The sequence below is a fragment of the Scylla paramamosain genome, chromosome 13 (genome assembly GCF_035594125.1).
Source record: "Scylla paramamosain isolate STU-SP2022 chromosome 13, ASM3559412v1, whole genome shotgun sequence".
Taxonomy (NCBI): Eukaryota; Metazoa; Arthropoda; class Malacostraca; order Decapoda; family Portunidae; genus Scylla; species Scylla paramamosain.
Window position 1 is genome coordinate 994,460 of NC_087163.1, and position 22,696 is coordinate 1,017,155.

General features: G+C 45.4%; 3 protein-coding genes across 14 annotated transcripts in view; 1 reads left to right on the plus strand and 2 right to left on the minus strand.

Annotated features, from left to right (window-relative positions):
• LOC135106259 (ribosomal protein S6 kinase alpha-5-like) overlaps positions 1–1,313 on the minus strand; it is a 13,850-nt gene extending 12,537 nt beyond the window's left edge. For both annotated transcript variants that reach the window (XM_064015088.1, XM_064015089.1), the window contains exons 1-3: positions 1,175–1,313; positions 675–835; positions 435–563 (exon numbers count right to left, since the gene is read on the minus strand). In XM_064015088.1, coding sequence (XP_063871158.1) covers positions 435–563; positions 675–731 — 186 coding nt within the window. In that variant the 5' untranslated portion in view covers positions 732–835; positions 1,175–1,313. The remainder of the gene's footprint in view (positions 1–434; positions 564–674; positions 836–1,174) is intronic.
• Positions 1,186–14,227, minus strand: LOC135106254 (probable G-protein coupled receptor Mth-like 1). Of its 9 annotated transcripts, XM_064015068.1 has the most exons (11): positions 13,162–13,289; positions 12,670–12,782; positions 6,639–7,112; positions 5,276–6,437; positions 5,036–5,114; positions 4,760–4,843; positions 4,410–4,501; positions 4,112–4,310; positions 3,749–3,838; positions 2,919–3,301; positions 1,186–1,325 (listed from the first exon to the last, which is right to left on the minus strand). In XM_064015068.1, the coding sequence occupies exons 2-11, from the start codon at positions 12,676–12,678 to the stop codon at positions 1,315–1,317; spliced, it is 2,583 nt and encodes an 860-aa protein (XP_063871138.1). In that variant the 5' UTR covers positions 12,679–12,782; positions 13,162–13,289; the 3' UTR covers positions 1,186–1,314. The 9 variants fall into 9 exon arrangements, 6 of the variants coding, with proteins under 6 accessions (XP_063871138.1, XP_063871137.1, XP_063871140.1 ...); XM_064015067.1 differs by lacking the exons at positions 12,670–12,782; positions 13,162–13,289 and adding an exon at positions 14,198–14,227; XM_064015070.1 differs by lacking the exons at positions 12,670–12,782; positions 13,162–13,289 and adding an exon at positions 14,000–14,134.
• LOC135106256 (uncharacterized) lies at positions 14,022–21,024 on the plus strand. Of its 3 annotated transcripts, XM_064015072.1 has the most exons (11): positions 14,022–14,187; positions 14,513–14,667; positions 14,839–14,952; positions 15,036–15,268; positions 15,363–15,491; positions 16,490–16,658; positions 17,376–17,612; positions 17,986–18,257; positions 18,607–18,744; positions 19,514–19,700; positions 20,302–21,020. In XM_064015072.1, exons 1-11 carry the CDS (start codon positions 14,022–14,024, stop codon positions 20,533–20,535), a joined length of 2,034 nt encoding a protein of 677 aa, XP_063871142.1. In that variant the 3' UTR covers positions 20,536–21,020. The 3 variants fall into 3 exon arrangements, with proteins under 3 accessions (XP_063871142.1, XP_063871143.1, XP_063871144.1); XM_064015073.1 differs by lacking the exon at positions 15,363–15,491 and having other exon boundaries at positions 20,302–21,024; XM_064015074.1 differs by lacking the exon at positions 19,514–19,700 and having other exon boundaries at positions 20,302–20,478.
• Positions 21,025–22,696: the final 1,672 nt, after the last annotated feature.

Below are 22,696 nucleotides of genomic sequence, written 5' to 3' on the forward strand. Positions count from 1 at the left end.
GAAACTCCTAAACTATATATCTATTCTTACAATGGGTCTATCCCTCACAGGGGAAGACATCAGCCATGCATACTTATATTATTACTACTGCTACTACTATGACAATTTACCTTTACTGTCAAAATCACGCTGAGACAATTCACCAAAAATTCAAGTATGTTTTAATGCTTTCATTGATACAAAACAATTTGCAGCACCAGAAGTAATGCATGAAATCTTTATAATCATCTACTTGAAAGAAGGGGATTAAAAAGAATGGATTTTGCAATTTGTACCCAGTTTAAAGATTAGAGATGGCTGTGGAACAAGTAAAAATGTCTTAGAGTGATTAATGGTTAAGGAAAGATGTAGCAAACAGCAGTCAAAGAGTTAATAGTGAAGAATCAAAATTAGCAAGTAAATCAGCAACAGCAGAATAGAAACTGAGTACTAACCTTAAAGCTACAAGCCAATAATAGGTTGGTTGTGGAAGGTCTTCTGTCTGGTGACATCTTGAAAAGGCTGCTGCTGTCGCTGATGACATTGTCAGTGAAGAGAATTGATGGAGCAACGTAGGAGTAGCCCTGAAATAATAATGTAACAATACTATCTTTGGAAGAGTACACACACTCATATAAATACATACATACATTCATACATATACATATACAATTAAGTCTTATTTGGGTACTTACATTGAACATTTTCTCAACATCTGGAGGAACGATTGCTGGAGAATCCTGTGGTATCATTGCAGTGAACTCTTCAGAAAAATTACTAACATCTAACTCAGTACTGATTCTTGGTACAAAGGGAGCAGGTACTTTCTTTTGAGCAAGGCATCCCAATTCAATTTCTGTCAGGAAAAAAAGGAATTACCACTTATTACAACCAAACCACATCAATTTTTTTTCTTTCTAAATGTATCTAAAAGTTGCATCAATATAAACCACTTGGTCATTAGGTCACAACCACTACTAAAGACACAACATGACTTTAAGGTAATCTTTAAAAGGAAAATATGAAAGGATGGTATTTCTACCTCCATTCCTGTTTCTCATTTACAGACTGGTAAGCAAAAGATGAAGGTAAGTGAATAAAAGAACAGGTATAGAGAGAGGATGACCAGCTTAGTTCAGATCACCCATGTTGCAGCTAAATTTGTACTATATGAGTGAGCAGCCTCAATACAAACCTTAAAAAATACATGGTCCTAAATCTCTAGCGCATCCCGTGGCCCTCTCCCTAACCACTGGCGAGGGTCTTTCACGAGGAGTCTTGAAATTAAGTCTCTGACCTCTGGCGATAGATTACTGGGCAACGGTGGCTGTGTTTTCAGGATTCGTCTGTTGTGAAAATAGAAAACATTCCATTAGAACTTGCAATCTAGTTAAATAAAACAAAATAAGTAAAAAATAATAATATTCACATAGAGCATATCTAGCCTGATATTTAATGAACTACCACATCCCATACCTTTATCTTTCAACCAAAAGAAAGCTTAGTGCAGACTCTTACCTTGAAATCTCCTGCTGGTTACTCTTTTCACCTTGAAAAATGCCCTTGAAAACCCCAATAACTTTTTAATTAAACATTGACAGTCAGGCAAGCGGGCGTGGCCGTGTTTGGGAATACAGCCATACTGATACTGCACATTTGATCAGTTATGGTAATATAATTTGTTCTTAAACACTAATGGAATGTTTACTTAATATACAGGTAACAGGATTTGCTTGTTTGTTTACTAAAGATTAATGCACTTTTTTTTTTTTCTCTCTCTCTCTGTCTCTCTCTAATCATGGTAATAAACACTATCTTTCTTTCTAATTAAATGTATTCTATCCTTACTAATTATCAAAAATACCTTTCCTATATTTCTTTTTCTTTATAATTACACATATTCTCTCCTTTTAATTACAAAAAAAACTTCAAAATTAAATCTTTTTCTTTATTTTCTGCTAAAAAAAAAAACCAGAAGTTTCTATTTTTACATCACCTCTCTATCAATAAATGCTTTTCCTCTTATCAAAACAACATCAACGTGTTTCTTTAAGTCTCTCTCTCTCTCTCTCTCTCTCTCTCTCTCTCTCTCTCTCTCTCTCTCTCATGGTAATAAACAGTCTTTTTTTCTTTCTAAGTGTTTTATTACATAACAAATGTCACTCAGGAAATCACAGTAGCAAATCTTGTCCTATCTCTTTCAATGCTTTCGATATTTTCTTAATTTCTCCTCATTTTTTAAGTCCAATATGCATTAGTAACGAAAATAAGACCAGTGCCTGTGGGTTGAGGGGAGGTTAGGGGAGGTTAGGCTGGTTAGGTTAGGTTAGGGCACACCGACAACACACCACAATATAAATAAGAAATAAAATAATACATAAGAAAATAAAAAGCTAAAAAAAAGTAAACAAACAATATATTTAACACCACCACAACACCTTTAAACACCCTCAAAATACCCCAAAACACAGCAAAACATCCCAAAACACAAAAAAACACACCAAAACACCCTCAAAATATCCCAAAACACACCAAAGCATCCCAAACCACTCCAAAAACACACCAAAACACCCTTAAAATACCCAAAAACACCCAAAAACACCCCAAAACACACAAAAACATTTCAAAACACTCCAAAAACACACCAAAACACCCTCAAAATATCCCAAACACCCCAAAACACTCCAAAAACATACTAAAACACCCTCAAAATATCCCAAAACACCACAAAACACCATCTAGGGGCGATGTCTTGGCATTTTTTTTTTTTATAAAAAATTATGAATTCACATACTGTATTGTACTTCTAGGCTTTCCTCGCCACCTGTCAACATAACAACTTTGTCAGTATCAAGTTCTGTAAATACTTGCAGATTGTCATCAAAAAGAAAAAAAGAAAAAAAAATCACACTAGAGACAGGACAGTAGAAGGAACTAACATTGTGTGTCAGTGGTCTCCTGGAGAGAGACACTACTGATTTTTGATGATGAGTGAGATAATGTGGTGATATCATCATATTCCAAGGCGGCTGGCTTCATTGTATGGTTATCAGGGATGTCCATCGACAATGAAGATCTTGAAAATTTCGAGGCAATAAATGAAGATAACAGTGTCCTTTTGAAACTGTCGAATTGAGCCAGGCAAGTCTTCTGCTCACCCGTACAGCAACAGCAGCACTGGCGAATGACATTCCTAATCCGATTCGCAAACTTGAAGATCAGTGGAAACTTCTTCTTCAAGTGTTTACGTTTACTCCTATTGGCAATAAAGATCACAAATATGAAGAAGCCTTGCAATGTGTTCAGCGTGTCTGTTGTAGCCCTGTAGGTGTAAAATACATTCCATTAATATGGACGTCACGGAGAAATACAGCATTATTTACTGACGATCATACAAGTACGCTAGAGTATAAAAAAAAAAAGTTGACTACAATAATGTAAAAAAATTGATGTAATACAACCATCTATCTATCTAGCAGTCTATCTTTACACAATACCCATTCTCTAAGAACAGTTACTCTCCCGAGGGAACAAACACGACCGGTCGCCATTCAATGCTGTCCCAGCATTCTTTTTTCATTCTTTCCTCTCATGTTTCAGCACTCCGTCTTCTTATTTCACTGGAGCTTTTCCTTTTGTACTGACGCTCTCTTAGCTATCTCAACTTCTGCGATTATTTCTATACAACATACTACTCTGCATATAATTTCATCTCTATTTGAAGTTGACACAGAGATACAAGTGCACAACAAAGGCCAGTTGCACTCACCACATTTCAGGAAGTGGAATGAGCCAAGACAGAAGTTCTGACACCCAGCACAAAGACATCAGCACCAGCAGAGAGAACTGTTGCTTAAAACTGAAACAAAACACATTCTGAAATAGGGAGCAGAATTTTTCATGTTACCTTATTCTCACCCCCTCTCTGCAGGCGTCCAAATGATCTCAGAATAATAGCAGGTGGTAGTTGATGTTACAGGGATTTTTGAGAATGCTTTGCATGATTCTAGTTGTGGTTTAACCCAGATTCTGTGTCATCAATAAAGAAAACACGCATAAGAACTCGACTGCTCATCTATGTGACCTTTGAAAGCAGACCTGATGAGGATCCAAAGCGTCTCAAATCACTTACTCCGAGACGTAGTCACGTTTGCGATGGATCTTTTCCGTCAGCGCCCTCTTCTCACCAGTGCTCCCTGGGATGGTCTTAAGCACGGAGCAATTTTTTTCAAATTTCCTATAGGTCCAGTAAGTATGGACAATAAAAACAATGTTGAGAGCAAATAGGAATCCAATGGGTCCATAGAAATATAGGAGGAGTGACGATGCACCTGAAAGTAAAACAGAAGACAAATGTAATGCTTAGAGAGATTTTACGCTTTCATACAAGTCTGGTCCATGTTAAAGTTTCACGCCATCTGGCACCTTACCTTCGAAGAAACACTTTCCCTGTACAAGACGAGGCTTCACCACGCCAGGCATGTCGTCCGGGGCGAATAATTGCATGCACACCGTCAGGATCCTGCAAGATGCTACTGATAAATTCGGAGCTTCATAAACGCTAATGATTATAAGACAGATGATCCATTTGCTTCATCCGGCAGCTAGTGAAAAGCTGACACCCGATATTGTAGTGAATGCCTGTGTAGCATCTGAATCAATTCCCAAGATCTATCCCAAGGCTACAAATAAAACGGAAAAGAAAAATAAGTGATTTAGCTTAGGAAATCAAGCTGTTGACACTACTCGCTTGTAACATTACTGCCAGTGATATCCTTACCCGATGGCAACTGGCGTCCCGAAGGCGTAGAGCATGTATAGCCAAATGGGGACGACTGAGGCAGGACGGAACTTGTTGAGGCTCCTGGAAGATGTGAGCTGGAGATTACTTCTAAGCGTCACCTGGACTTCGAAAAGGATCACGCACTCCTAAGTCTGCAGTGCGAGTCAATAGTTATGAGAGAGAGAGAGAGAGAGAGAGAGAGAGAGAGAGAGAGAGAGAGAGAGAGAGAGAGAGAGAGAGAGAGAGAGTGCTAATAATTCAGGACAAACTCACCATATTTTCCTCCACACCTCAAAACACAGCACGTTGAGCCAGAAAAAAGTGGACAGGAAACCAAACTGAAGCACAATCCCTGCAAGGAAATAACATCGCAAATTGAAGAAACACGTAAAATTGTAAAATTATACACTACTAAATAGTCACCAATCCGTCACCGATCATATGCATCACACCACGCCCACTGTGCTGTACACCACAAACAGCGGATGCAAAAAACGTGCATCACTGACTTACCCATAATAAAACATGTAGACTTCTTCCAAGTCGTGCTGAAAATTCCTTGCGCGAACATGGAAGCGTAGGCCACCATGAGTGAAACGATGTGGAACAACTGGTACCACCCGCCACCATTCAGCAGCTCGGGAACCACGCAATAGCAGCCCATCGTCAGAAGCAGGAAGAAAAGGGAGATAATCTGACATATCGGGAACAAAATTTTTCGTATCTTCGGCCACAGCTTCGTTGGTTCCTTGATACACACTAATATTTTGTCTTCAACTTTCTCCCGACCATCACTAAACTTATCCAAACAATATTCCCTCGCTGACAAAAGGTTGCCAGATAAGTTAAAATTACCTCTGCTGTCAATAATGAGCTTCGTGTTCGCGTCCAGCACTGAACGGAATGGGCATGTTGGCAAGCCGTACACTACCCTATAATCGTGGGGCTGGGAGGTGAATTCAGGCTTGAAGTCCTTGAAGTTAGAGGAAACGCAGCGAAACAACATTTGGCTCATCTCCTCGCCATCTGGGCAGCATTTCCGCACACATGTATGTTCGTCACACACTTTGCGGTGCACCTCTGGGTAGGAATAGCATATATTGGCGGAATAAACCTCTGATCCGTTAGAGTTCACGTAGCCATCAACGCAGAGGTTAGGAGGGTGAGTAAAATATTCCTTAACATGACGATCAGCTGGGTTCCAAGCGTGCAGAACTCCGCTTGGAACAGCTAATAAAAAGGATTCTTTCGGAACTAATGGTATTGATAGCAGAGGATCTGTGGTGCAATTTAGGGGATGGTGGTGATTCTTAATAACTGGCCAATGAATGGCTTTTTCCAAGAACTTTACGGACATGGGAGGGGCAAGGAGTTTGGGGGTCGCGGCTTCCTGGCACATCCCATCCTTCAGTGCCTGGCCGTGGGGGCAGCATCTGGGTACCGAAGGCGGAGGAATACAGATCTTTATATTCCACGTCGGGTGTCCGTGGTCGTCGTCGCGCAGATCGGCACAGAAATCATTGACACGAAGACCAGTCTGGTCACCGGCATCAACGAGGACAACGTCGCCGCGTTTCCGATAATAAAACTTCCCTTCACTGTAATTCATGAAACGATGATCCTTCTTCTCACAGGTTACGTCGTGCACCGCCACGTGCAGTTCAGCCACGGCGATCTGGCAGATGGAAATATTATGCACTCATTATTAACTTTGAAGAGCGTGAACTTCTAAAAAGTTATGCATACTTAAGTAATACTTCCGTATAAGATATAACAAAATGTCTTTACAGTAAGTGAAGATCAAGGCAGTGCAGACTGACGAGGAAATTCATAATACATATCAGCCCGAAATATGATGAAATTCTCGTTTACTTACCTTAACATCCTCAAAATCACGATCTTTACTGTTAATGTAGGCGTCAGAAAGGAAGCGTCGGCAGCCATCAGGAGTCATTTCTGGACAAGAGCATACTACCAACTGGTCCACGCGTGTCGGCACCCTGCCGCTCTCCAGCAGCGGCTGCAACACGGTGGTTCTACCGCGCTGTTCGCCGCCACTCTCCGGAGGTGTGCTGATGTGTTCTTGGGATGTGGTGCGACCTTCTTGAGTGGTGACGATGGTGTCTTGAGGGCCGACTGTGGTGAAGAGTTGATCAGGGTTGACAGAAGCTACGCCTTGGGAGGCAAGCGCGGCATCCCTCATCAAAGTTGTCGTGTTGCCCTCCTCCAGCATCTCCGGTGTGGCGTGTCCTTCGCCCACACACAAGCATGTGTGGGACAACACGACCAAGGCTATCACCACAGCACCGCACTGTGGCATGCTGACATTCGTACACCTGCGCTGCGGTGGCTGCATTGAGAGCAGGGGGTCAGGATCTAATGGACCACAGTATTTTTATTTTACTTACTCTATTTTACTTTTATTCATGTTACTGAGGAAGCGGCAGTTTTGTGCTAACACACACGATCATCAATTTCTTATCAGTTATTTTCTAACAGGTTTACAAGGCACCAAGTATACGATTGTGTGCACAAGACGGTTGATGACGTGCTTTATAAAGGCCAAGCACAAGAAGGAGTGCACCACTTTGAGCAGATTCATAGAAAACCGCAGTGCTGGAGCACACAACCTTCCCCCTCACCAGTAAGTGAAAGACTGAAAACTTGCTTGCATTTGTTATACGCCACTGAGTCCAGCAAGGGACCATTCCGGGCATTTGTCTCCCGCGTGAGGTAGTCAAGGCTCCGCCCACCTGTACCTTCCTTGCCTTGCCTGTCCTACCCATGCCGCATAACAGGTAAATGAACGACACGAGTAAAACATTACAAATAACCTGGAAGGATCATTGTTGTATTTATGGCCAACAGATTTCTACTTGACAAATGTTTGGCAACTGGTACCAAGGTCTCTCAAACGGGTTTCCCAGCACGCATTTAGAGGAACATCGTGACCTCATCCGTTTCCAACAGCCTTTTTTGACCTTACCCCGGTCTCTCAGTCAAGACAGAGCCGCTCACGTGTATAAATGTCCTCAAGGCTTGACCTACATTATGCCAAGTTCTTGTTCAGTGCTTTGGTATTACAGTGATATAAAGGAGACTGTAAGCACTGCAATTAAATGTTTTAGATTTCCAAAAGACGATAACATTAGAAAACACTGGATTCGTGCCTGCAACTGAGTTTATTTCAACACGAAAAATGCAGTGGTGTGCTCCAGGCATTTCACGCCAAGTGATTATACAAGAGACTTTATGCACCAGTTATTATTATTGGAGAGAGAGAGAGAGAGAGAGAGAGAGAGAGAGAGAGAGAGAGAGAGAGAGAGAGAGAGAGAGAGTGTGTGTGTGTGTGTGTGTGTGTGTAGGTGTGGCGATAAAGAAGTAGGCTTCTGAATCTCCAGGGAATTCCGTTCCCCTCTCACTCTCTCACTCACTATAGCCTGCCTCCACCTCCACTCACTTCTATAAAATATTTGATGCTTAAAGAGAGAGAGAGAGAGAGAGAGAGAGAGAGAGAGAGAGAGAGAGAGAGAGAGAGAGAGAGAGAGAGAGAGAGAGCAAAAGAAATGTCTTGTATCTGGTGATGACGAAATTTAAATAAATTTATAAACCTATATTATCATGATAATAATATCAATAAATTTAAATAATGTAGGTTATCTTGAATATATCCATGAATAACAGGGATACCTTGGCTGGTACAGAGACTGGGAGGGAGGCTGCGTGTCTCCATCACAGACCATCACCTCCTCCACCTACTACTACTTTTGCTTAAGAAAGAGAAAAAGAAGAAAAACAATAGCCCACTAAAGAACATCAAATTAAGTAAAAAAAAAAAAAAAAGAGCAAAACTTATATTCATGGCTTAAGAATAAAATAAAGAAAGAAGGGAGAAAACCGAACGATCTCTCCTTTATAGCCTCATTTGCCTTTTTTTTTTTTTTCTTCTCTTCATTTCTCCAACAGCTCTACTCTCTTATGAAGGTGACGGGTGATGGTTACGGGGTCACTCAGCTACAACAATAAACATTACCTACGGATCGAAGTCTTCAAGTCGTTGCAATCATGACGTACAAAAATACATACGCAACTGGCGATGTCTTGTAAACGTGGCACGGGAACACGGAAACACCATAAAGAATTTTTTACTATGAGGCTGAAAAAAAAAAAAAACGGGAAACATGATTATAAAACGTAAAATAAAGGAGGGGAATGAGGAAGAGGTGGAAAGTGGAGAAAAGGATGATGGACAAAGAGAGGAAGAGCACGGGAGGAGACACTGTGATAAGGATCCACCAGGAAACCCCTTGTCCTGCATGCTGCGTCACTCGACAACAATGAATTTATAATAAGCTCTGACGATCAAGGTAAGATGGATATATAGTACACAGAAATACATTGCAGGAAGAGGAAGAGAAAAGGAAAATAAATGCGGTTTCCACTTAGGAACTGTTATGTTATCATTGTTTCTGTATGCTCGTTTTTAATGAAGTAATACATGAATAAAATTAATCCTCCTTCTTTGTTACTGTCCTCCACTTCGTTTTTTTTTTTTTTTTGTCTTCTTTTTGGTGTTATCTTGTTCTATTTTTCCTTATCGTCCTCCTCCTCCTCTTCATCCTCGTCATACAAAACACATCAGTGATTGCTATACGTACAATACATGTGACATACGCAATGTTTAAACAAAACGTCAGTTCACCTGTTCATAAAGCAAGATATGAATGATGTTGAATGATAAAGCGTGGCGGGAAGGAACGAAGGAGGTAGGCAGCCAACAGTCAGGATCAGAATGCTTGTTGTATGGTTACGGGACTTGACTAGAAATAATAGGAAATATTTAAGAAACCTTTGGGTGTAATCTCATCCGCCGGACACCCCCGCGCAAGTAATTATTATTTCCGGTGATAATCTTCCTAATGTTCGTCTTCTCTCTGATATCACGTGTCCACGGCCGGGGAAGCCTATGTAGGTTACACGACAGGACACTATTCCGTGCTTCTTTGTCTCGATTTCATCCTTTACAAATGAAAAGTGAGGCGTGAGTTGAGTTGATCTCTCTCTCTCTCTCTCTCTCTCTCTCTCTCTCTCTCTCTCTCTCTGTGTGTGTGTGTGTGTGTGTGTGTGTGTAAATTGTAATCACCTTCAACGGCGTCACTATTATCAGCAACAACAACAAAAGCAGGAACAATAAAAAAAAATAATCAACAGCAACAACTGCAACAGCAACAATAACAACAACCAATTATTACAACTACTAATACTAGACTTAGACGAGTACTTTTTTTTATTACGAACTTAACTCTAGAAAGAAGACTGCAAAAGGCTGGTTGGCCTACAGTGAACAGTTTTCTGTTACGTTCCCCCACCATTGCCAACCTCCCTATTACCACTTGTTTTCCCTATCCATATAATCATCTAACACTCTCTTGAAAGTATTTACCGTGTTGGTGTTGATCACATGACTGCTAAGCCTATTCCACTCGTTCATCACTCTATTTGTGAACTAGTTCCTACCAATCTCTTTCCTCAACCTAAATTTATGTAGCTTATATATGTACTCACCGTGGCACGCCCTTGCCGCCTCTCACCTACTATCGTCATCTCCGGCAGTACCCCGTCTTCGTCGCCGCCCCTGGCTACCTCTTTGCCGACGCCGTCCTTAATCTACCCTGACGATGGCCCCACTGGTCTTTCTGGATATTACAGGTCTTTTGTTTCTCATTATACTTGGATCTATTATCTACTTTACATGCGTTACCTCGAATTCTGTCCCGATTGTTTACTGTGAGAATATCACTTATTTATATCACCTTTGCTGATTATTTTTACCCATTTAAATACTTATGTCATGTCCCCACGCACCTTCTTCTCTCCAGTAAATGCAGGTTGAGTCGTTTTAGCCTATTGATTTCGTTAATTCCTTACTGACAAAACAGAGAGAGAGAGAGAGAGAGAGAGAGAGAGAGAGAGAGAGAGAGAGAGAGAGAGAGAGAGAGAGAGAGAGAGAATGACACACACATACACACACACACACACACACACACCATTCCACTAAAATAAAGAGACAAAAATCATTATACCCAGTTGGTAATCCTGAAGAAGAAGAAGAAGAAAAACATCTACTTAATAATTAACACTTCAGTCAGGCAAGGAAACAATCACCACTCGCCACTTGAAGGAGCATTGGGAGGCCACTCAAGGCCGCTAGTTGGCGACACAACATTTGTTACCCCACAACACGAATCACGAGTCAGTCTCCACAAAAATAAATAAATAAATAAATAAATAAGTAAAAAGTAGGAAAACTTCGGACGACTGGAGACGAGGGAGGTGGTTACTGAAGGGAACTGGTTTGACTTCTTCCTTGCCTCCTCCCTTCCTACCCCCTACCGTCCCCGACACACACACACACACACACACACCACGTCATACCCATGGGTTCTTGCGTCTGTTTTGCTCGACTCTCCAAACTTGCTTTCTCATAGTGCATTGCTTAACGGCAAGGAGTTGCGAGCTGGACAGGATGCGAATTTTTTTGGATGGAAGGAATGTGGACCATCTCTCTCTCTCTCTCTCTCTCTCTCTCTCTCTCTCTCTCTCTCTCTCTCTCTCTCTCTCTCTCTCTCTCTCTCTCTCTTGCCTAAAGGTAAAAAAAAAAACAAAACCTTTGTCCAAGAAACACAAACTAAGGTAGGTATGTATGGGCACACGTATTTTCTCCGTCACTAAGAATGTTTTATCCACATGAGTTGAAGATGTTTGCTATCCAACCTTGCAACATTCTAAAAAAAAAAAAAAAGACGCCGTACGTATTTTCCGCATGAGTCGTGTTCCTCTTATCCTTCCTCGTGGGTGTGTGTGTGTGTGTGTGCGTGTGTGTGTGTGTGTGTGGTGGTCTGCTGGTCGACCGTAGGTGAATGTGTGTGTGTGTGTGTGTGTGTGTGTGTGTGTGTGTGTGTGTGGTGGTCTGCTGGTCGACTGTAGGTGAATGTGTGTGTGTGTGTGTGTGTGTGTGTGTGTGGTGGTCTGCTGGTCGACCGTAGGTGAATGTGTGTGTGTGTGTGTGTGTGTGTGTGTGTGTGTGTGTGTGTGGTGGTCTGCTGGTCGACCGTAGGTAAATATGTGTGTGTGTGTGTGTGTGTGTGTGTGTGTATGTATGTGTGTGTGGTGGTCTGCTGGTCGACCGTAGGTGAATGTGTGTGTGTGTGTGTGTGTGTGTGTGTGTGTGTGTGTAAGAAATGAGTATATGTCTTCAATCGGTAATCATTATCTTGTCCAGAAGCTGCTTCCTACACGTTTACCAGGCCCTATGTCTCTATCAGTGTCCTCAGTCACCTCTTATGCTCTCCTCAGTTGTCTACTCATCACAAGCAGCAAGTCCTTTCCTGCCTGCGTTACGGAAATGTTTTGTTACCAAGAGAGAGAGAGAGAGAGAGAGAGAGAGAGAGAGAGAGAGAGAGAGAGAGATTATCGCGGGCTCGAGAAACGTGGCAGTGTTCAAAAGGAAAATTCCCGCGTGACCCCACCCTAGCCGCCAGTTTAGAGATATCGAACCGTAGCTACCTATGACCTACCAACCCCCATCTCCTCTCGGTCACCTCGTCCTCTCATTGAAATGTGTGACTCGCTGGTGAGAGGGCTGAGGGCATCACGGGCACATGGTAGTCGAGTGAGTGTAGGTGGAATTTTTTTTAGTACACTAACACATTGTGGCAGGTAATTCCACACTGCAGCCACCTTCAGATACATTATGAATTCATAACACAAAGTAAAGAGGAACTTCCTAGACTATTTCGTCACTCTCAAGGTATCTATTTCCGTATTTCACGTTACACTCGTGCAAAGTAACAGAGCTGCATCAAGGAGCAGGGTTAAGGATTCGGCCAAGTCAATATTGTACTCACAAATTCCATCTTGCTCGTTGCACGACGCTCTCACAAATTCTATTAGCAGACAATGAAGGCTCCACGCGACACCTCGAGGCGAACCCTTCCCCGTGACCCATCACGGCACCATCCTGTGTGTGTGTGTGTGTGTGTGGAACATTAATGAACACAAAGCTATAAAAATCTAATACAGAGAATATGCTTTTAAAATGACATAATATTTAATTGTATTAATTAAGATGGATTCATGTGTAAGTTTGCCTGGTTATGTGAAGCTCATGATTGCGAAAACAGACTCAGCACATCGCGAAGGAACACGTGGTGAAAAAAAAAAAGTTATCCTATATCTGATATAAGCTAACAACACAAAATCAGGTGCGGCAACAGCTGAAATGAGCACCAGACACAATGTTCAGATTCTGCTTTGAAATGAAAATCAAATAACGAAATTGAATGTAAGTATATAGTTTCGTTATTTTTTTTCAATTCTTACTGACGTATGTGCCTCACCTCCCAGGCAAGGACTGCCTGAAGAGCTTCCACACTTCCTGCCGCGCCCCACAGCACACAACACACCGCGCCGTTCCGGAAATTGAGAACTGCGAGGACAAGACGTGGTGTGGCATCACACGACCCCCAAAGCAAGTGACGCCCGCCAAGGCCCGGGGGTGCAATGAAAGCCCCGAAGCCTCATGAAGTGCGAGTATACTTGTGCACCAATCACAGAGGAGCGGCGTGGTCATAATACTAGTCTTCAAATTAGACTTCCACCTGATAAGACGCTGTTCAGTTTCCCACTATATACCTATAAGCCTTCCTATTCCTAGATTTTTTCTTGGATGATTCGTGGTCCAGGCTCGCTCTCCCGGCTGTCCGTGCCACACGCGGAACGACGCGGACGTGACGCTATCATATTACACCACCGCAGACAATCATATTATTACAAACCAGAAAAAGTCTTCTGAAAATCAACGATCACCAAGTCACGCTACCCAGACATCTGATTAGAGACTAAGGGAGTTAAAAGTTCAGCTGCGCGGCGTGGGTGCGGCTGTAGCCTGGAGGCTGCTGTAATGAAAGGGGCACTGCTGCCAGCCTCCCTCCAACTCCTGCCCAGCAAGCGTCGGTTCACACTGCCCTCCCCCGCCTGCTGCAGCACTCATACCCCACATCCTCACGTCCCGCCCCTGCCTCGTAAGGGTGGGCGACGCCTTGATCTATATATCTAAATATACATACAATCGCGCGACGCTGCACCTCCACCCTCATCCTGCTGTACCGTGTCCATATCGTCCCCCAGGCAAGCTTTCTTCCTGGTCGTGGAGGGCCACCTTTCCCAACCACTCACCGCTATCGGCTACTACATCAGGATGGCGGTGGCCAAGTGCCTTTACTCCACAGTGTCAAGGGGTGTCTTCACACGCAGTCCAAGGGACCTGAGCGCTTTGCCGCTGGTGGCGGCGGCGTGGCGCGCCCTGTGTTTGATGGTGGTGGTGGTGTTGCTGCCCGTGCCTTTGGCTGCCCTGCTTCCCAGAGGTGAGCTCACCGTGGCCTCTGTCATACTGCTGACAGGTAGTCTGCCTCACGCACAGTGATCGGTAATACTGAGTACTGTAACCCTCTCTGAAGGATCTATTCATTGACTGCTAGTGCAGCCAAACCTTTACAGCGTAGGGGGAGTTGGGTCGTTACAGTGTTTACGAACTGAGTCAGTGTGGTAATCATTGAACAACCAAGTGACTGCCATTATCTGTCCGAATGGGCATATATATATATATATATATATATATATATATATATATATATATATATATATATATATATATATATATATATATATATATATATATATTGTACGTAGATGAGTTGACGTCGCACAGCGTGAGCGAGGCTGTGAAGGACGTGGTGGTGAGGGCCGCGGGGCACGCAGGTCCCGCTGGCCTAACCGTCATCATGATGACAGACGCCGCCGCGCCGGGGTTCCTCCTGGATGTCGAAACACAGCTCCCTCGCCAGGTATTGACGCCCGCGTGACAACATCTCCATGGTATTTACATCGTCACTTAGTAGCAGGCAGTGGGCACGCACGCCGTATGCTCCCGCTGCACGTACAGGTTTGGTGTCTAACAATAAATGTCTGTCCTTTACACGTGGCGTGTTCCCTGGCTGTGGCTGGCGGTGGTTCAGGGCGGGGTGTGGTCCACAAGCTGGACCAGTGTGCTACTGCGGCTCCCGGAGGCTGGCGACGCCCTCAACACTACGGAGCCACACTTGTCATCGGTGCTGTTGCAAGCACGGCAGGTAGGTTCTTGCAGCACCTTCGGCGGATAGAGGAGTGGCCTTGAGGAGCACGATGGTCACGATCACACTAATCTTGGTCTCAGGTGAGGCACCATTCACGCGGCGTGATGGTTGTGGTGGTCAGCGCCAGCGACGCCTTCCTGGCACTGTTCGCCAAGTGGGCCCTGGAACGGCGCCTGCTGGTGTGGGCGACGCGGCTCCTCGTGGTGACCACCCTGCCCCTCTCACACCTGCTGCTGGCGGCACGCACACACTGGTCCTTCTCCATGATGAACACCATGCTGATGAACGTGGAGCATACACCATCCTTTCTCAGGTAGTGTGTGTGTGTGTGTGTGTGTGTGTGTGTGTGTTTGTGTGTGTGTGTCGCGCGTGCGTGTGTATTACCCTAACGGTGCGTGTGGCAGCAGGTGCGGAGTGTACACCCACCTGCCATACACGGAGCGTGGTCCTCGTGTGTTGCGCGTGGCCACGTGGACCAGTGCCCGCCGCCTCACGCCCACCCACACCCTACCGCTATTCCCTCAAAAATACTCCAAGTAAGTGTCTCCTGTGTCGTGCGTCCATAGAGAATAGTGCTTCCAAGTATAGAAGCTTTAATAACCTTTGTGAAGAAAGAAGTGGTGGTCCCACATGGTATGGAGAGTGCGCTGGCAGCACCACCACGCAGGAGAGGCTGCCTTTAAAGGCCTTCACTGCACCAAGGCGCTCAAACACCACGAAGAATCTTACTGCATCCTGTGTGTGTGTGTGTGTGTGTGTGTGTGTGTGTGTGTGTGTGTGTGTGAGTGGGTGGATGGGTTTGTGTATTAGGGAGATCAACTGATGATAAAAGTATGGAAAAAGCTAGCTGGAATACAGTTTCCAAAAAAGAAAGAAAGAAAAAAAGAGTAGGAAAACCGAGAAGCTGATTTATTTCCTGAGATGTCTTGATTTGTGTGTGTGTGTGTGTGCGTGTGTGATATGCAGCATTACTTACTTTTCTACCTTTACTTACATACATGGCTTACACAAAATCAGTCTCATCATTTCGCCTTTCTAATCACAATGTAGAGCACAAATTAAGATAATTTATGGCAACACAAACCCTGAGTTTAAGTAATAAGCTTTTACCACCCACACCTCACAGAACAACTTATGCATCCTTCACCCTATCACCACCCACCTTATCTCTAATGTAATGCCGCTGACGCCACTTGCACGTATGTGGGAACGATGTGGTGGTGGGAAAAGGTGTAGAGAGGGAGCCTGCTGACAGGGTAGGGCAGTGGGGCAGGCGCGGGCAGCACACCCGTTCCTCACAGCCCCACGGTGTAATGCTTAGTCATTCGTGAGTGGCAAGGAGTCATGTCGTGGTAGATGTAAGAGGTACTCACTAAGGCATCGCGTATCATACACACTGACATGCTCTTGTCTGTCATCACCACCACTGAATCCACCAGCCTACACACACACACACACACACCATACCATCCTACAGCTTCACAGATCACCGGAAGTCACACTGAAATGAGCGTCACTGGTTCCTTTGTTTTAGTTTCTACGGCAGAGATGTGAACGTGACGGCGCTGCCCTTCCCGCCTTATTGGGACGAGCGGGAGTCACCCAGAGGTCGCTACCACGGCACCGACTACCTCATGATCACAGCCATCGCCCAGGCACTCAACTTTACTGTCCGGGTCCTTCCCTCCGCCAACTGGGGCGACGTGAGTGTCCTTCCCCTGGCGCAAGATGGCTCCAGCCACGCTTCCGAGTATCTGACCTTTTGGCTGATGACTCAATGACACCTTTGTTATGTAAGAGGGATTCTGGCCAAGGGCAAAAGGACAGCGGAAAAAACGGGTCCCACTGAAAATTCCAGTCCCGAAGGAAAATTGTCCAAAATAGAATATACAAAATTACGAGAACTGTCTTGTGTCTTGCTGTGTGAGTTATTTTGTTTGGTTTACTGAGCATGAATGAAAGTAAAGGTGCTAAAAGATTTGCATTATCTCATCACTATTTTTGTTGTCAGTAGTGCCTTTCGAACGTATACTCTAGACTTCCTCCACATCTCTCCATCAAGCTCAAGGAGAAGCCACGGCAGTCAGAGTCAGTATTGTTGATGATATGAAAGACAAATATCGACCGCACTTCACTCTTATGGCTGACACTCCCAGTACTCGGGAACTCGGCCTGATGGTTTCCCCTTCACAAGGAGAGTATCAAGGCACCTCCAGAACAGTACTGGCCGACCCACTGAGAGCTTTTCTATTTGCTCTCTCTCTCTCTCTCTCTCTCTCTCTCTGGGGGGGAGCAGTGGCAGTTTAGTTTACTATTTTTTTCTTTTGTCCCAGTGATCAACCTTCATACATTAAGAACTAATTCTCTCTCTCTCTCTCTCTCTCTCTCTCTCTCTCTGACGACGCGGCGAGGCACACCAGGTGACGGCTCGTGTGGAGGAGCGCGTGTCCTTCGTGGCTACGGTGATCTACGCAGTGTTCCCGCAGCGCCTGGAGCACTACGACTACAGCTACATGTTCGAATACGCCTTCCACGCCTTCTGCATGGCCCGCCCGGCACTCAGGCCGCGCTGGCAGAGCCTCTACTACCCACTGCACCACTACGTCTGGGCCTCCACGCTGGCCCTCCTGCTCCTCATGCCTCTGCCCTTCCTCCTGGTGTGTACACACCACGCTACACACCGGCGCGTCATTATGATGTTACATCCACGTGTGTGTGTGTGTGTGTGTGTGTGTGTGTGTGTGTGTGTGTGTGTGTGTGTGTGTGTGCGAGTGTGTGTGCGTGTCACACACACACACACACACACACACACACTCATATATATATATATATATATATATATATATATATATATATATATATATATATATATATATATATATATATATATATATATATATATATATATATATATATATATATATATATATATATATATATATATATATATATATATATATATATATATATATATATATATATATATATATATATATATATATACACACACACACACACACCGTCACTCAGGTGGTGAGAGCAAAGGCAAACACAGGCCAGCAGGGGGCCACGACCCCGACCACCGGGCAGTTGGTCCTGGACGTGATTGGTTCGCTCCTCGGGCAAGACTTGGGTGGCAAGTTCAGCCCTGGAGTGTCGGGACGCATGCTGGCAGGCGCCTGGCTGCTCTTCGCCTTCATCTTGGGCACCGCCTACCGCGGCAACCTCACCGCCTCCCTCACTGCGCCTAAGTCCCCGCCGCGTGTGGAGACCCTCGAGCAGCTTGTCGCGTCCCAGGCCGTGTGAGTGTGTGTGTGTGTGTGTGTGTGTGTGTGTGTGTGTGTGTGTGTGTGTGTGTGTGTGTGTGTGAAATATAGTGAGTTAAAGCCAAGCTCGTGGTCTCCTTTCCTTTTACGTTTGTGGAACCATTTCTTAACTCTCTGGACCTTCTCTGCTCGTACACATGTCTTGTGTTGTCTCATCCGTAATCTCAGCTTGCTTTTTTGTACCGTGGCGAGTATGAGATTCTAAGGAAGTGTTCTCACTCCTCTGTCCTCAATTCTCCCACTCAGTATCACGAAAATTCAAACATGACGTTGCTGTTGTCGTCAGCGGGTCCTGAGTAACCGTGAGTGTGGTGTGTCCCTGCAGAGTGACCATGCCGCCTTACGGAGCTCAGTTCAGGGACTTCTTCAAGCAATCGGAATCGTCGGACTTTAAGACGCTGGGGGAGCGAGTCAAGATCGTGTCCACCACGGGGGACGGCCTGCAGCAGGCCATCATCATTAAGTAAGGCACCGTTATGGCGTTTTTTCCAAGTAGAGTTAGTAATGTCTTTGTTTCTCGATGCCATGCTGCGGCCATCCTCCCTCCCTTCCCGAGGCAGGAGTTGAGGGGCCACGTGATGCAGCAACAGGCGGTGACGCTCACCACGCAGCGGCCTCCACATTGCATGCATGTTACAAGGCATTCTGGGAGCGTATTTCTCCGTAGACGCCATTGTTAAAAACGATCAAAATAATCTTGGATCCGCTTACTGGAATGCCTAAGAAAATAAAACAAATATATTAACTTGTGAAACATGGCAAATATTCTACGTAGATTTAGGACAGTCACTCTGAGCACGAATGAAAATCTGAATCTGGATACGTCTAAGACCTAATCAATTGTTCCTTCACCAAAGGGTCACATCCCAAAATTCAATTGAAATACATTGCTAACTTATAAGATTTTAAGTAACGACAGGCAGACAAACACGGGTGGAAAACATAACTTGGACGGAAACACAGCTTGGTTAGTGAAGGCAAATGCAAAGAGTGTTCCTTTGTATCGCATCAATTTACAGCTCAATAATCCCATTCAACTGTGGGGGAGTGAAAAAATATGATTTTGTTGGTATTTCTTAATGCTGAGGCAAAGGCGTGTGTGTGTGTGTGTGTGTGTGTGTGTGTGTGTGTGTGTGTGTGTGTGAAGAGAGTACGCGCGCACTCACTCAGCATACACAGCCCCTGGCAAGTATTCTTTAGCCACACCACAGCTGAGCCACCCCACCACTCAGGCAGGCCCACATGGAGGCCAGGCGATACCTGCAGCTGGAAATTGCCCGCAAGTTCACGAGGGTGGACGGCAGCAGCAGCCTGTACGTGGCCCGGGAAAGCGTGTTCCCCGGCCTATCCGCCTGGCCTGTGCCCCACGACGCGCCCTACAAACCCGTCCTGGACCGCGCCATCATGGCCGTCAAAGAGGTGTGTCCACTCGCCCCTTCCCCCACCTCTCCCCGCCGCCACACAAGCACTCTGCATCCCCCGCCACCCACCTGCCACTTCAACACAAACACTGGACCTGAATGCGGCTCTGAAACAGGTCACCTTTGGCCCACAGTGGCCAAGACGCACCTTGAGAGGCAGCACAATGCACGTAGTATATTATTAGTTTCCCATGGGGCTGCCTCCCCACTACACTCTCCTCTCCAGCATGCATCACTCGCACAGCATCAAACAGCATGTTCCACCACTCCCGCTGTACCACGCCGACAACGGGCACGCTCAGTCGGTAGCTTCCCCATGTCACACAAATCCTTGCCACTAATCGAGGGAACACCTGCCAGTGCCACCTGCCGACACGCCCTGCCTGCCTCCATCCCGGCAGTTCTCTCACACTTGACGCACTGCTGCTGCGCATCACACATCCTGTGTTGGTCACCCTTCACGTCCTGCAGCTTCTTCATTGTCTGTAATATTTCGTTATGTAACCAATATCTATTGTTTCAAGGTGTATTGGTGCGGTGTGTGGGTAGGCAGAGTAGGAGCATCCCTGCCTCTGTAGTGATGTGGGCTACATCTGCAGGGTGGCTTGTATGAGAAGTGGAGCAGAGACGTGCTGAGTGAGGCGCGCCAGGAAAGCCGCCAGCAGCAGGCCGAGGATCAACTTCCTGATGAGGCAGACAGAGAGCCTGCAGACAGTGACGGGCGCGCCCTCACCCTCGTCCACACGCAGGGACCACTGCTGCTGGTGGTGTTGGGACTCCTCACCGCCACCCTGGTGTTACTCTGTGAGTTGCTGACAAGACACTACTTCTAGCAGAACTCCTGAAACTCGCTGGCTCTGGACACAACTACGCTGTATCACCAGCACAACACACAGGCGAAAAGGCTCTGTTGCGCTGTTCCACCCCAAGGGCCAGACATTCACAAATGAGGTTTACTGCTGCTACTGTATCTCCGCTACACCATGACACACACACACACACACACACACACACACACACACACACACACACGTGATGTGACCCTGAGAGGTCCTGCCACTCACCCGCCTGGCGCCTGCAGAAGTGCTAGTGAGGGGATCGCGGGCAGCCACCAGTAAACATCACGCCCACAAGTTGATAATGTCTGATAATGTCTCTTGTGATCATATTTCAATTTCCTCTAGTCTGAATGCAAATAAATGGAATACAAGATCCACTTGCCTTTCTCTCTTTATGTAATTGGTAACTGATCAATTACTACCATTCGCCTCCGACTCCCAGCACTCAGTCTCAGCCACCTGCCACATTTTTTTTTTTTTTGTGGCAAGACCCAGGCAAATTTGCATAGCCTTTACTTTTACATAAAAAAAAAAAAAATAAAACTTGCTTTTTTCTTCTAATTATTATCTCATTATTTTTTCTGCTACGTTTCCTTCTCCTAATGAGTGTCCATGCCAAAAGAAGGCTTTCAAGAATCACCGCGAGTCGTAACTCCTTCTAACCACTCACACACATTAAACCTCCTCGGCGCAGGAAGCAGGGCAGTGTGTTGGCTGATCTGCGACAGCAAGGTCCTCAGACGGCCGTGCACCACAGATGACTCCACGGATTCACAGGTGGGGAAGCATGGCGCAGGAAGGGAGGAGCAACACTGCGTCTCCGCCACCACCATGCCCACCACCGCGGCCGTCAGGCTGACTGACGGGCTTCCCGTCCTCCACTCAGAGCTCATGCCACACACCTGGCTCAGTAGCAAGTCCACAAGTAATGCCGTCACACACACACACACACACACACACACACACACTCCATGACAGCCATCATATCACTACACGCACGGTACATTGAAAATGCACACATGGTACAACATACACTACAGCGGCAGATCACCAAGACACGGGAAGGACTGCCATCACCAGATGGGAACAAGTAGGAGGACACACAGGCCAGGCAGGGCGTCCAGGACCCAGCGGTTTGGATATATATATATATATATATATATATATATATATATATATATATATATATATATATATATATATATATATATATATATATATATATATATATATATACACACACACACACACACACACACACACACAGGTTAAGGGAGGAGGGAGAGCATAATGACAAATCTCGACAAAAAAGTACATTGCAATAGAGAACAAGCAATGAGAGAAGAGCAAAGATTGCCTGCCGGGATATAATAATGGTAGGGACAGTTAAATCCAACTGTGGTGCAGGTGAGAGGGTGGGGGGATATGAACCATAAGTGAGGATGGAGGGTGGGGAGAGGTGGGGAATCAGATGTAGTTCGGTGGCAAAGGGAAATCAAGGGTCATCGTAGGATGTGTACGTGGTGGGAGGGAAGAAAGTAAGTCTACAGGAGAAGGAGGAGGAGGAGGAGGAGGAGGAGGAGGAGAGAACCGATGGCGGAGGGAGAAGAGGAGTGGGTCGAGGGTCGTGGCAGATCATATGGAATGGAGTATTGGGGTGATTGGAGGTAGATGTTTTAGGCGTGGGTGGGAAGTTATACAGGAAGGGTGGTGGATTTGAGCAGACGTGTGGAGGACTGTGTTAGAGTGGAGGAGGACGAGGTGGAGGCGGGAAGGGGCGAGTCGTGACAGAGGATGCAGTGTTGGGAAGAGAAGAGGTGCAGCAAGAAATGCCTAACTGCGCTATAGGCCAAGAACACAACATAAACAAATAAATGATAAATAAGATAATAATAATGATAATAATAAAAATCAATGGTTTCGCCCCGGATCAGGAGCACCAAGGAGAGTGTGGCATTGTGGTATTATAGGGGCAGTGTCCGAAGCCCCACTAGAAATAGCGTTTAGATTTTTATCTTCCATAGTGAGCATGTACTCGTATGTAAGAGAGGCAAGTAAAGCTGTACACTCCTCAGAACCCCATGAAGAGTGAGGGCAACAAGCAGCGGGAGTACCCAAGGCGTCCCAGGGCCGTACAGTACTGGGCTTGGTCAGC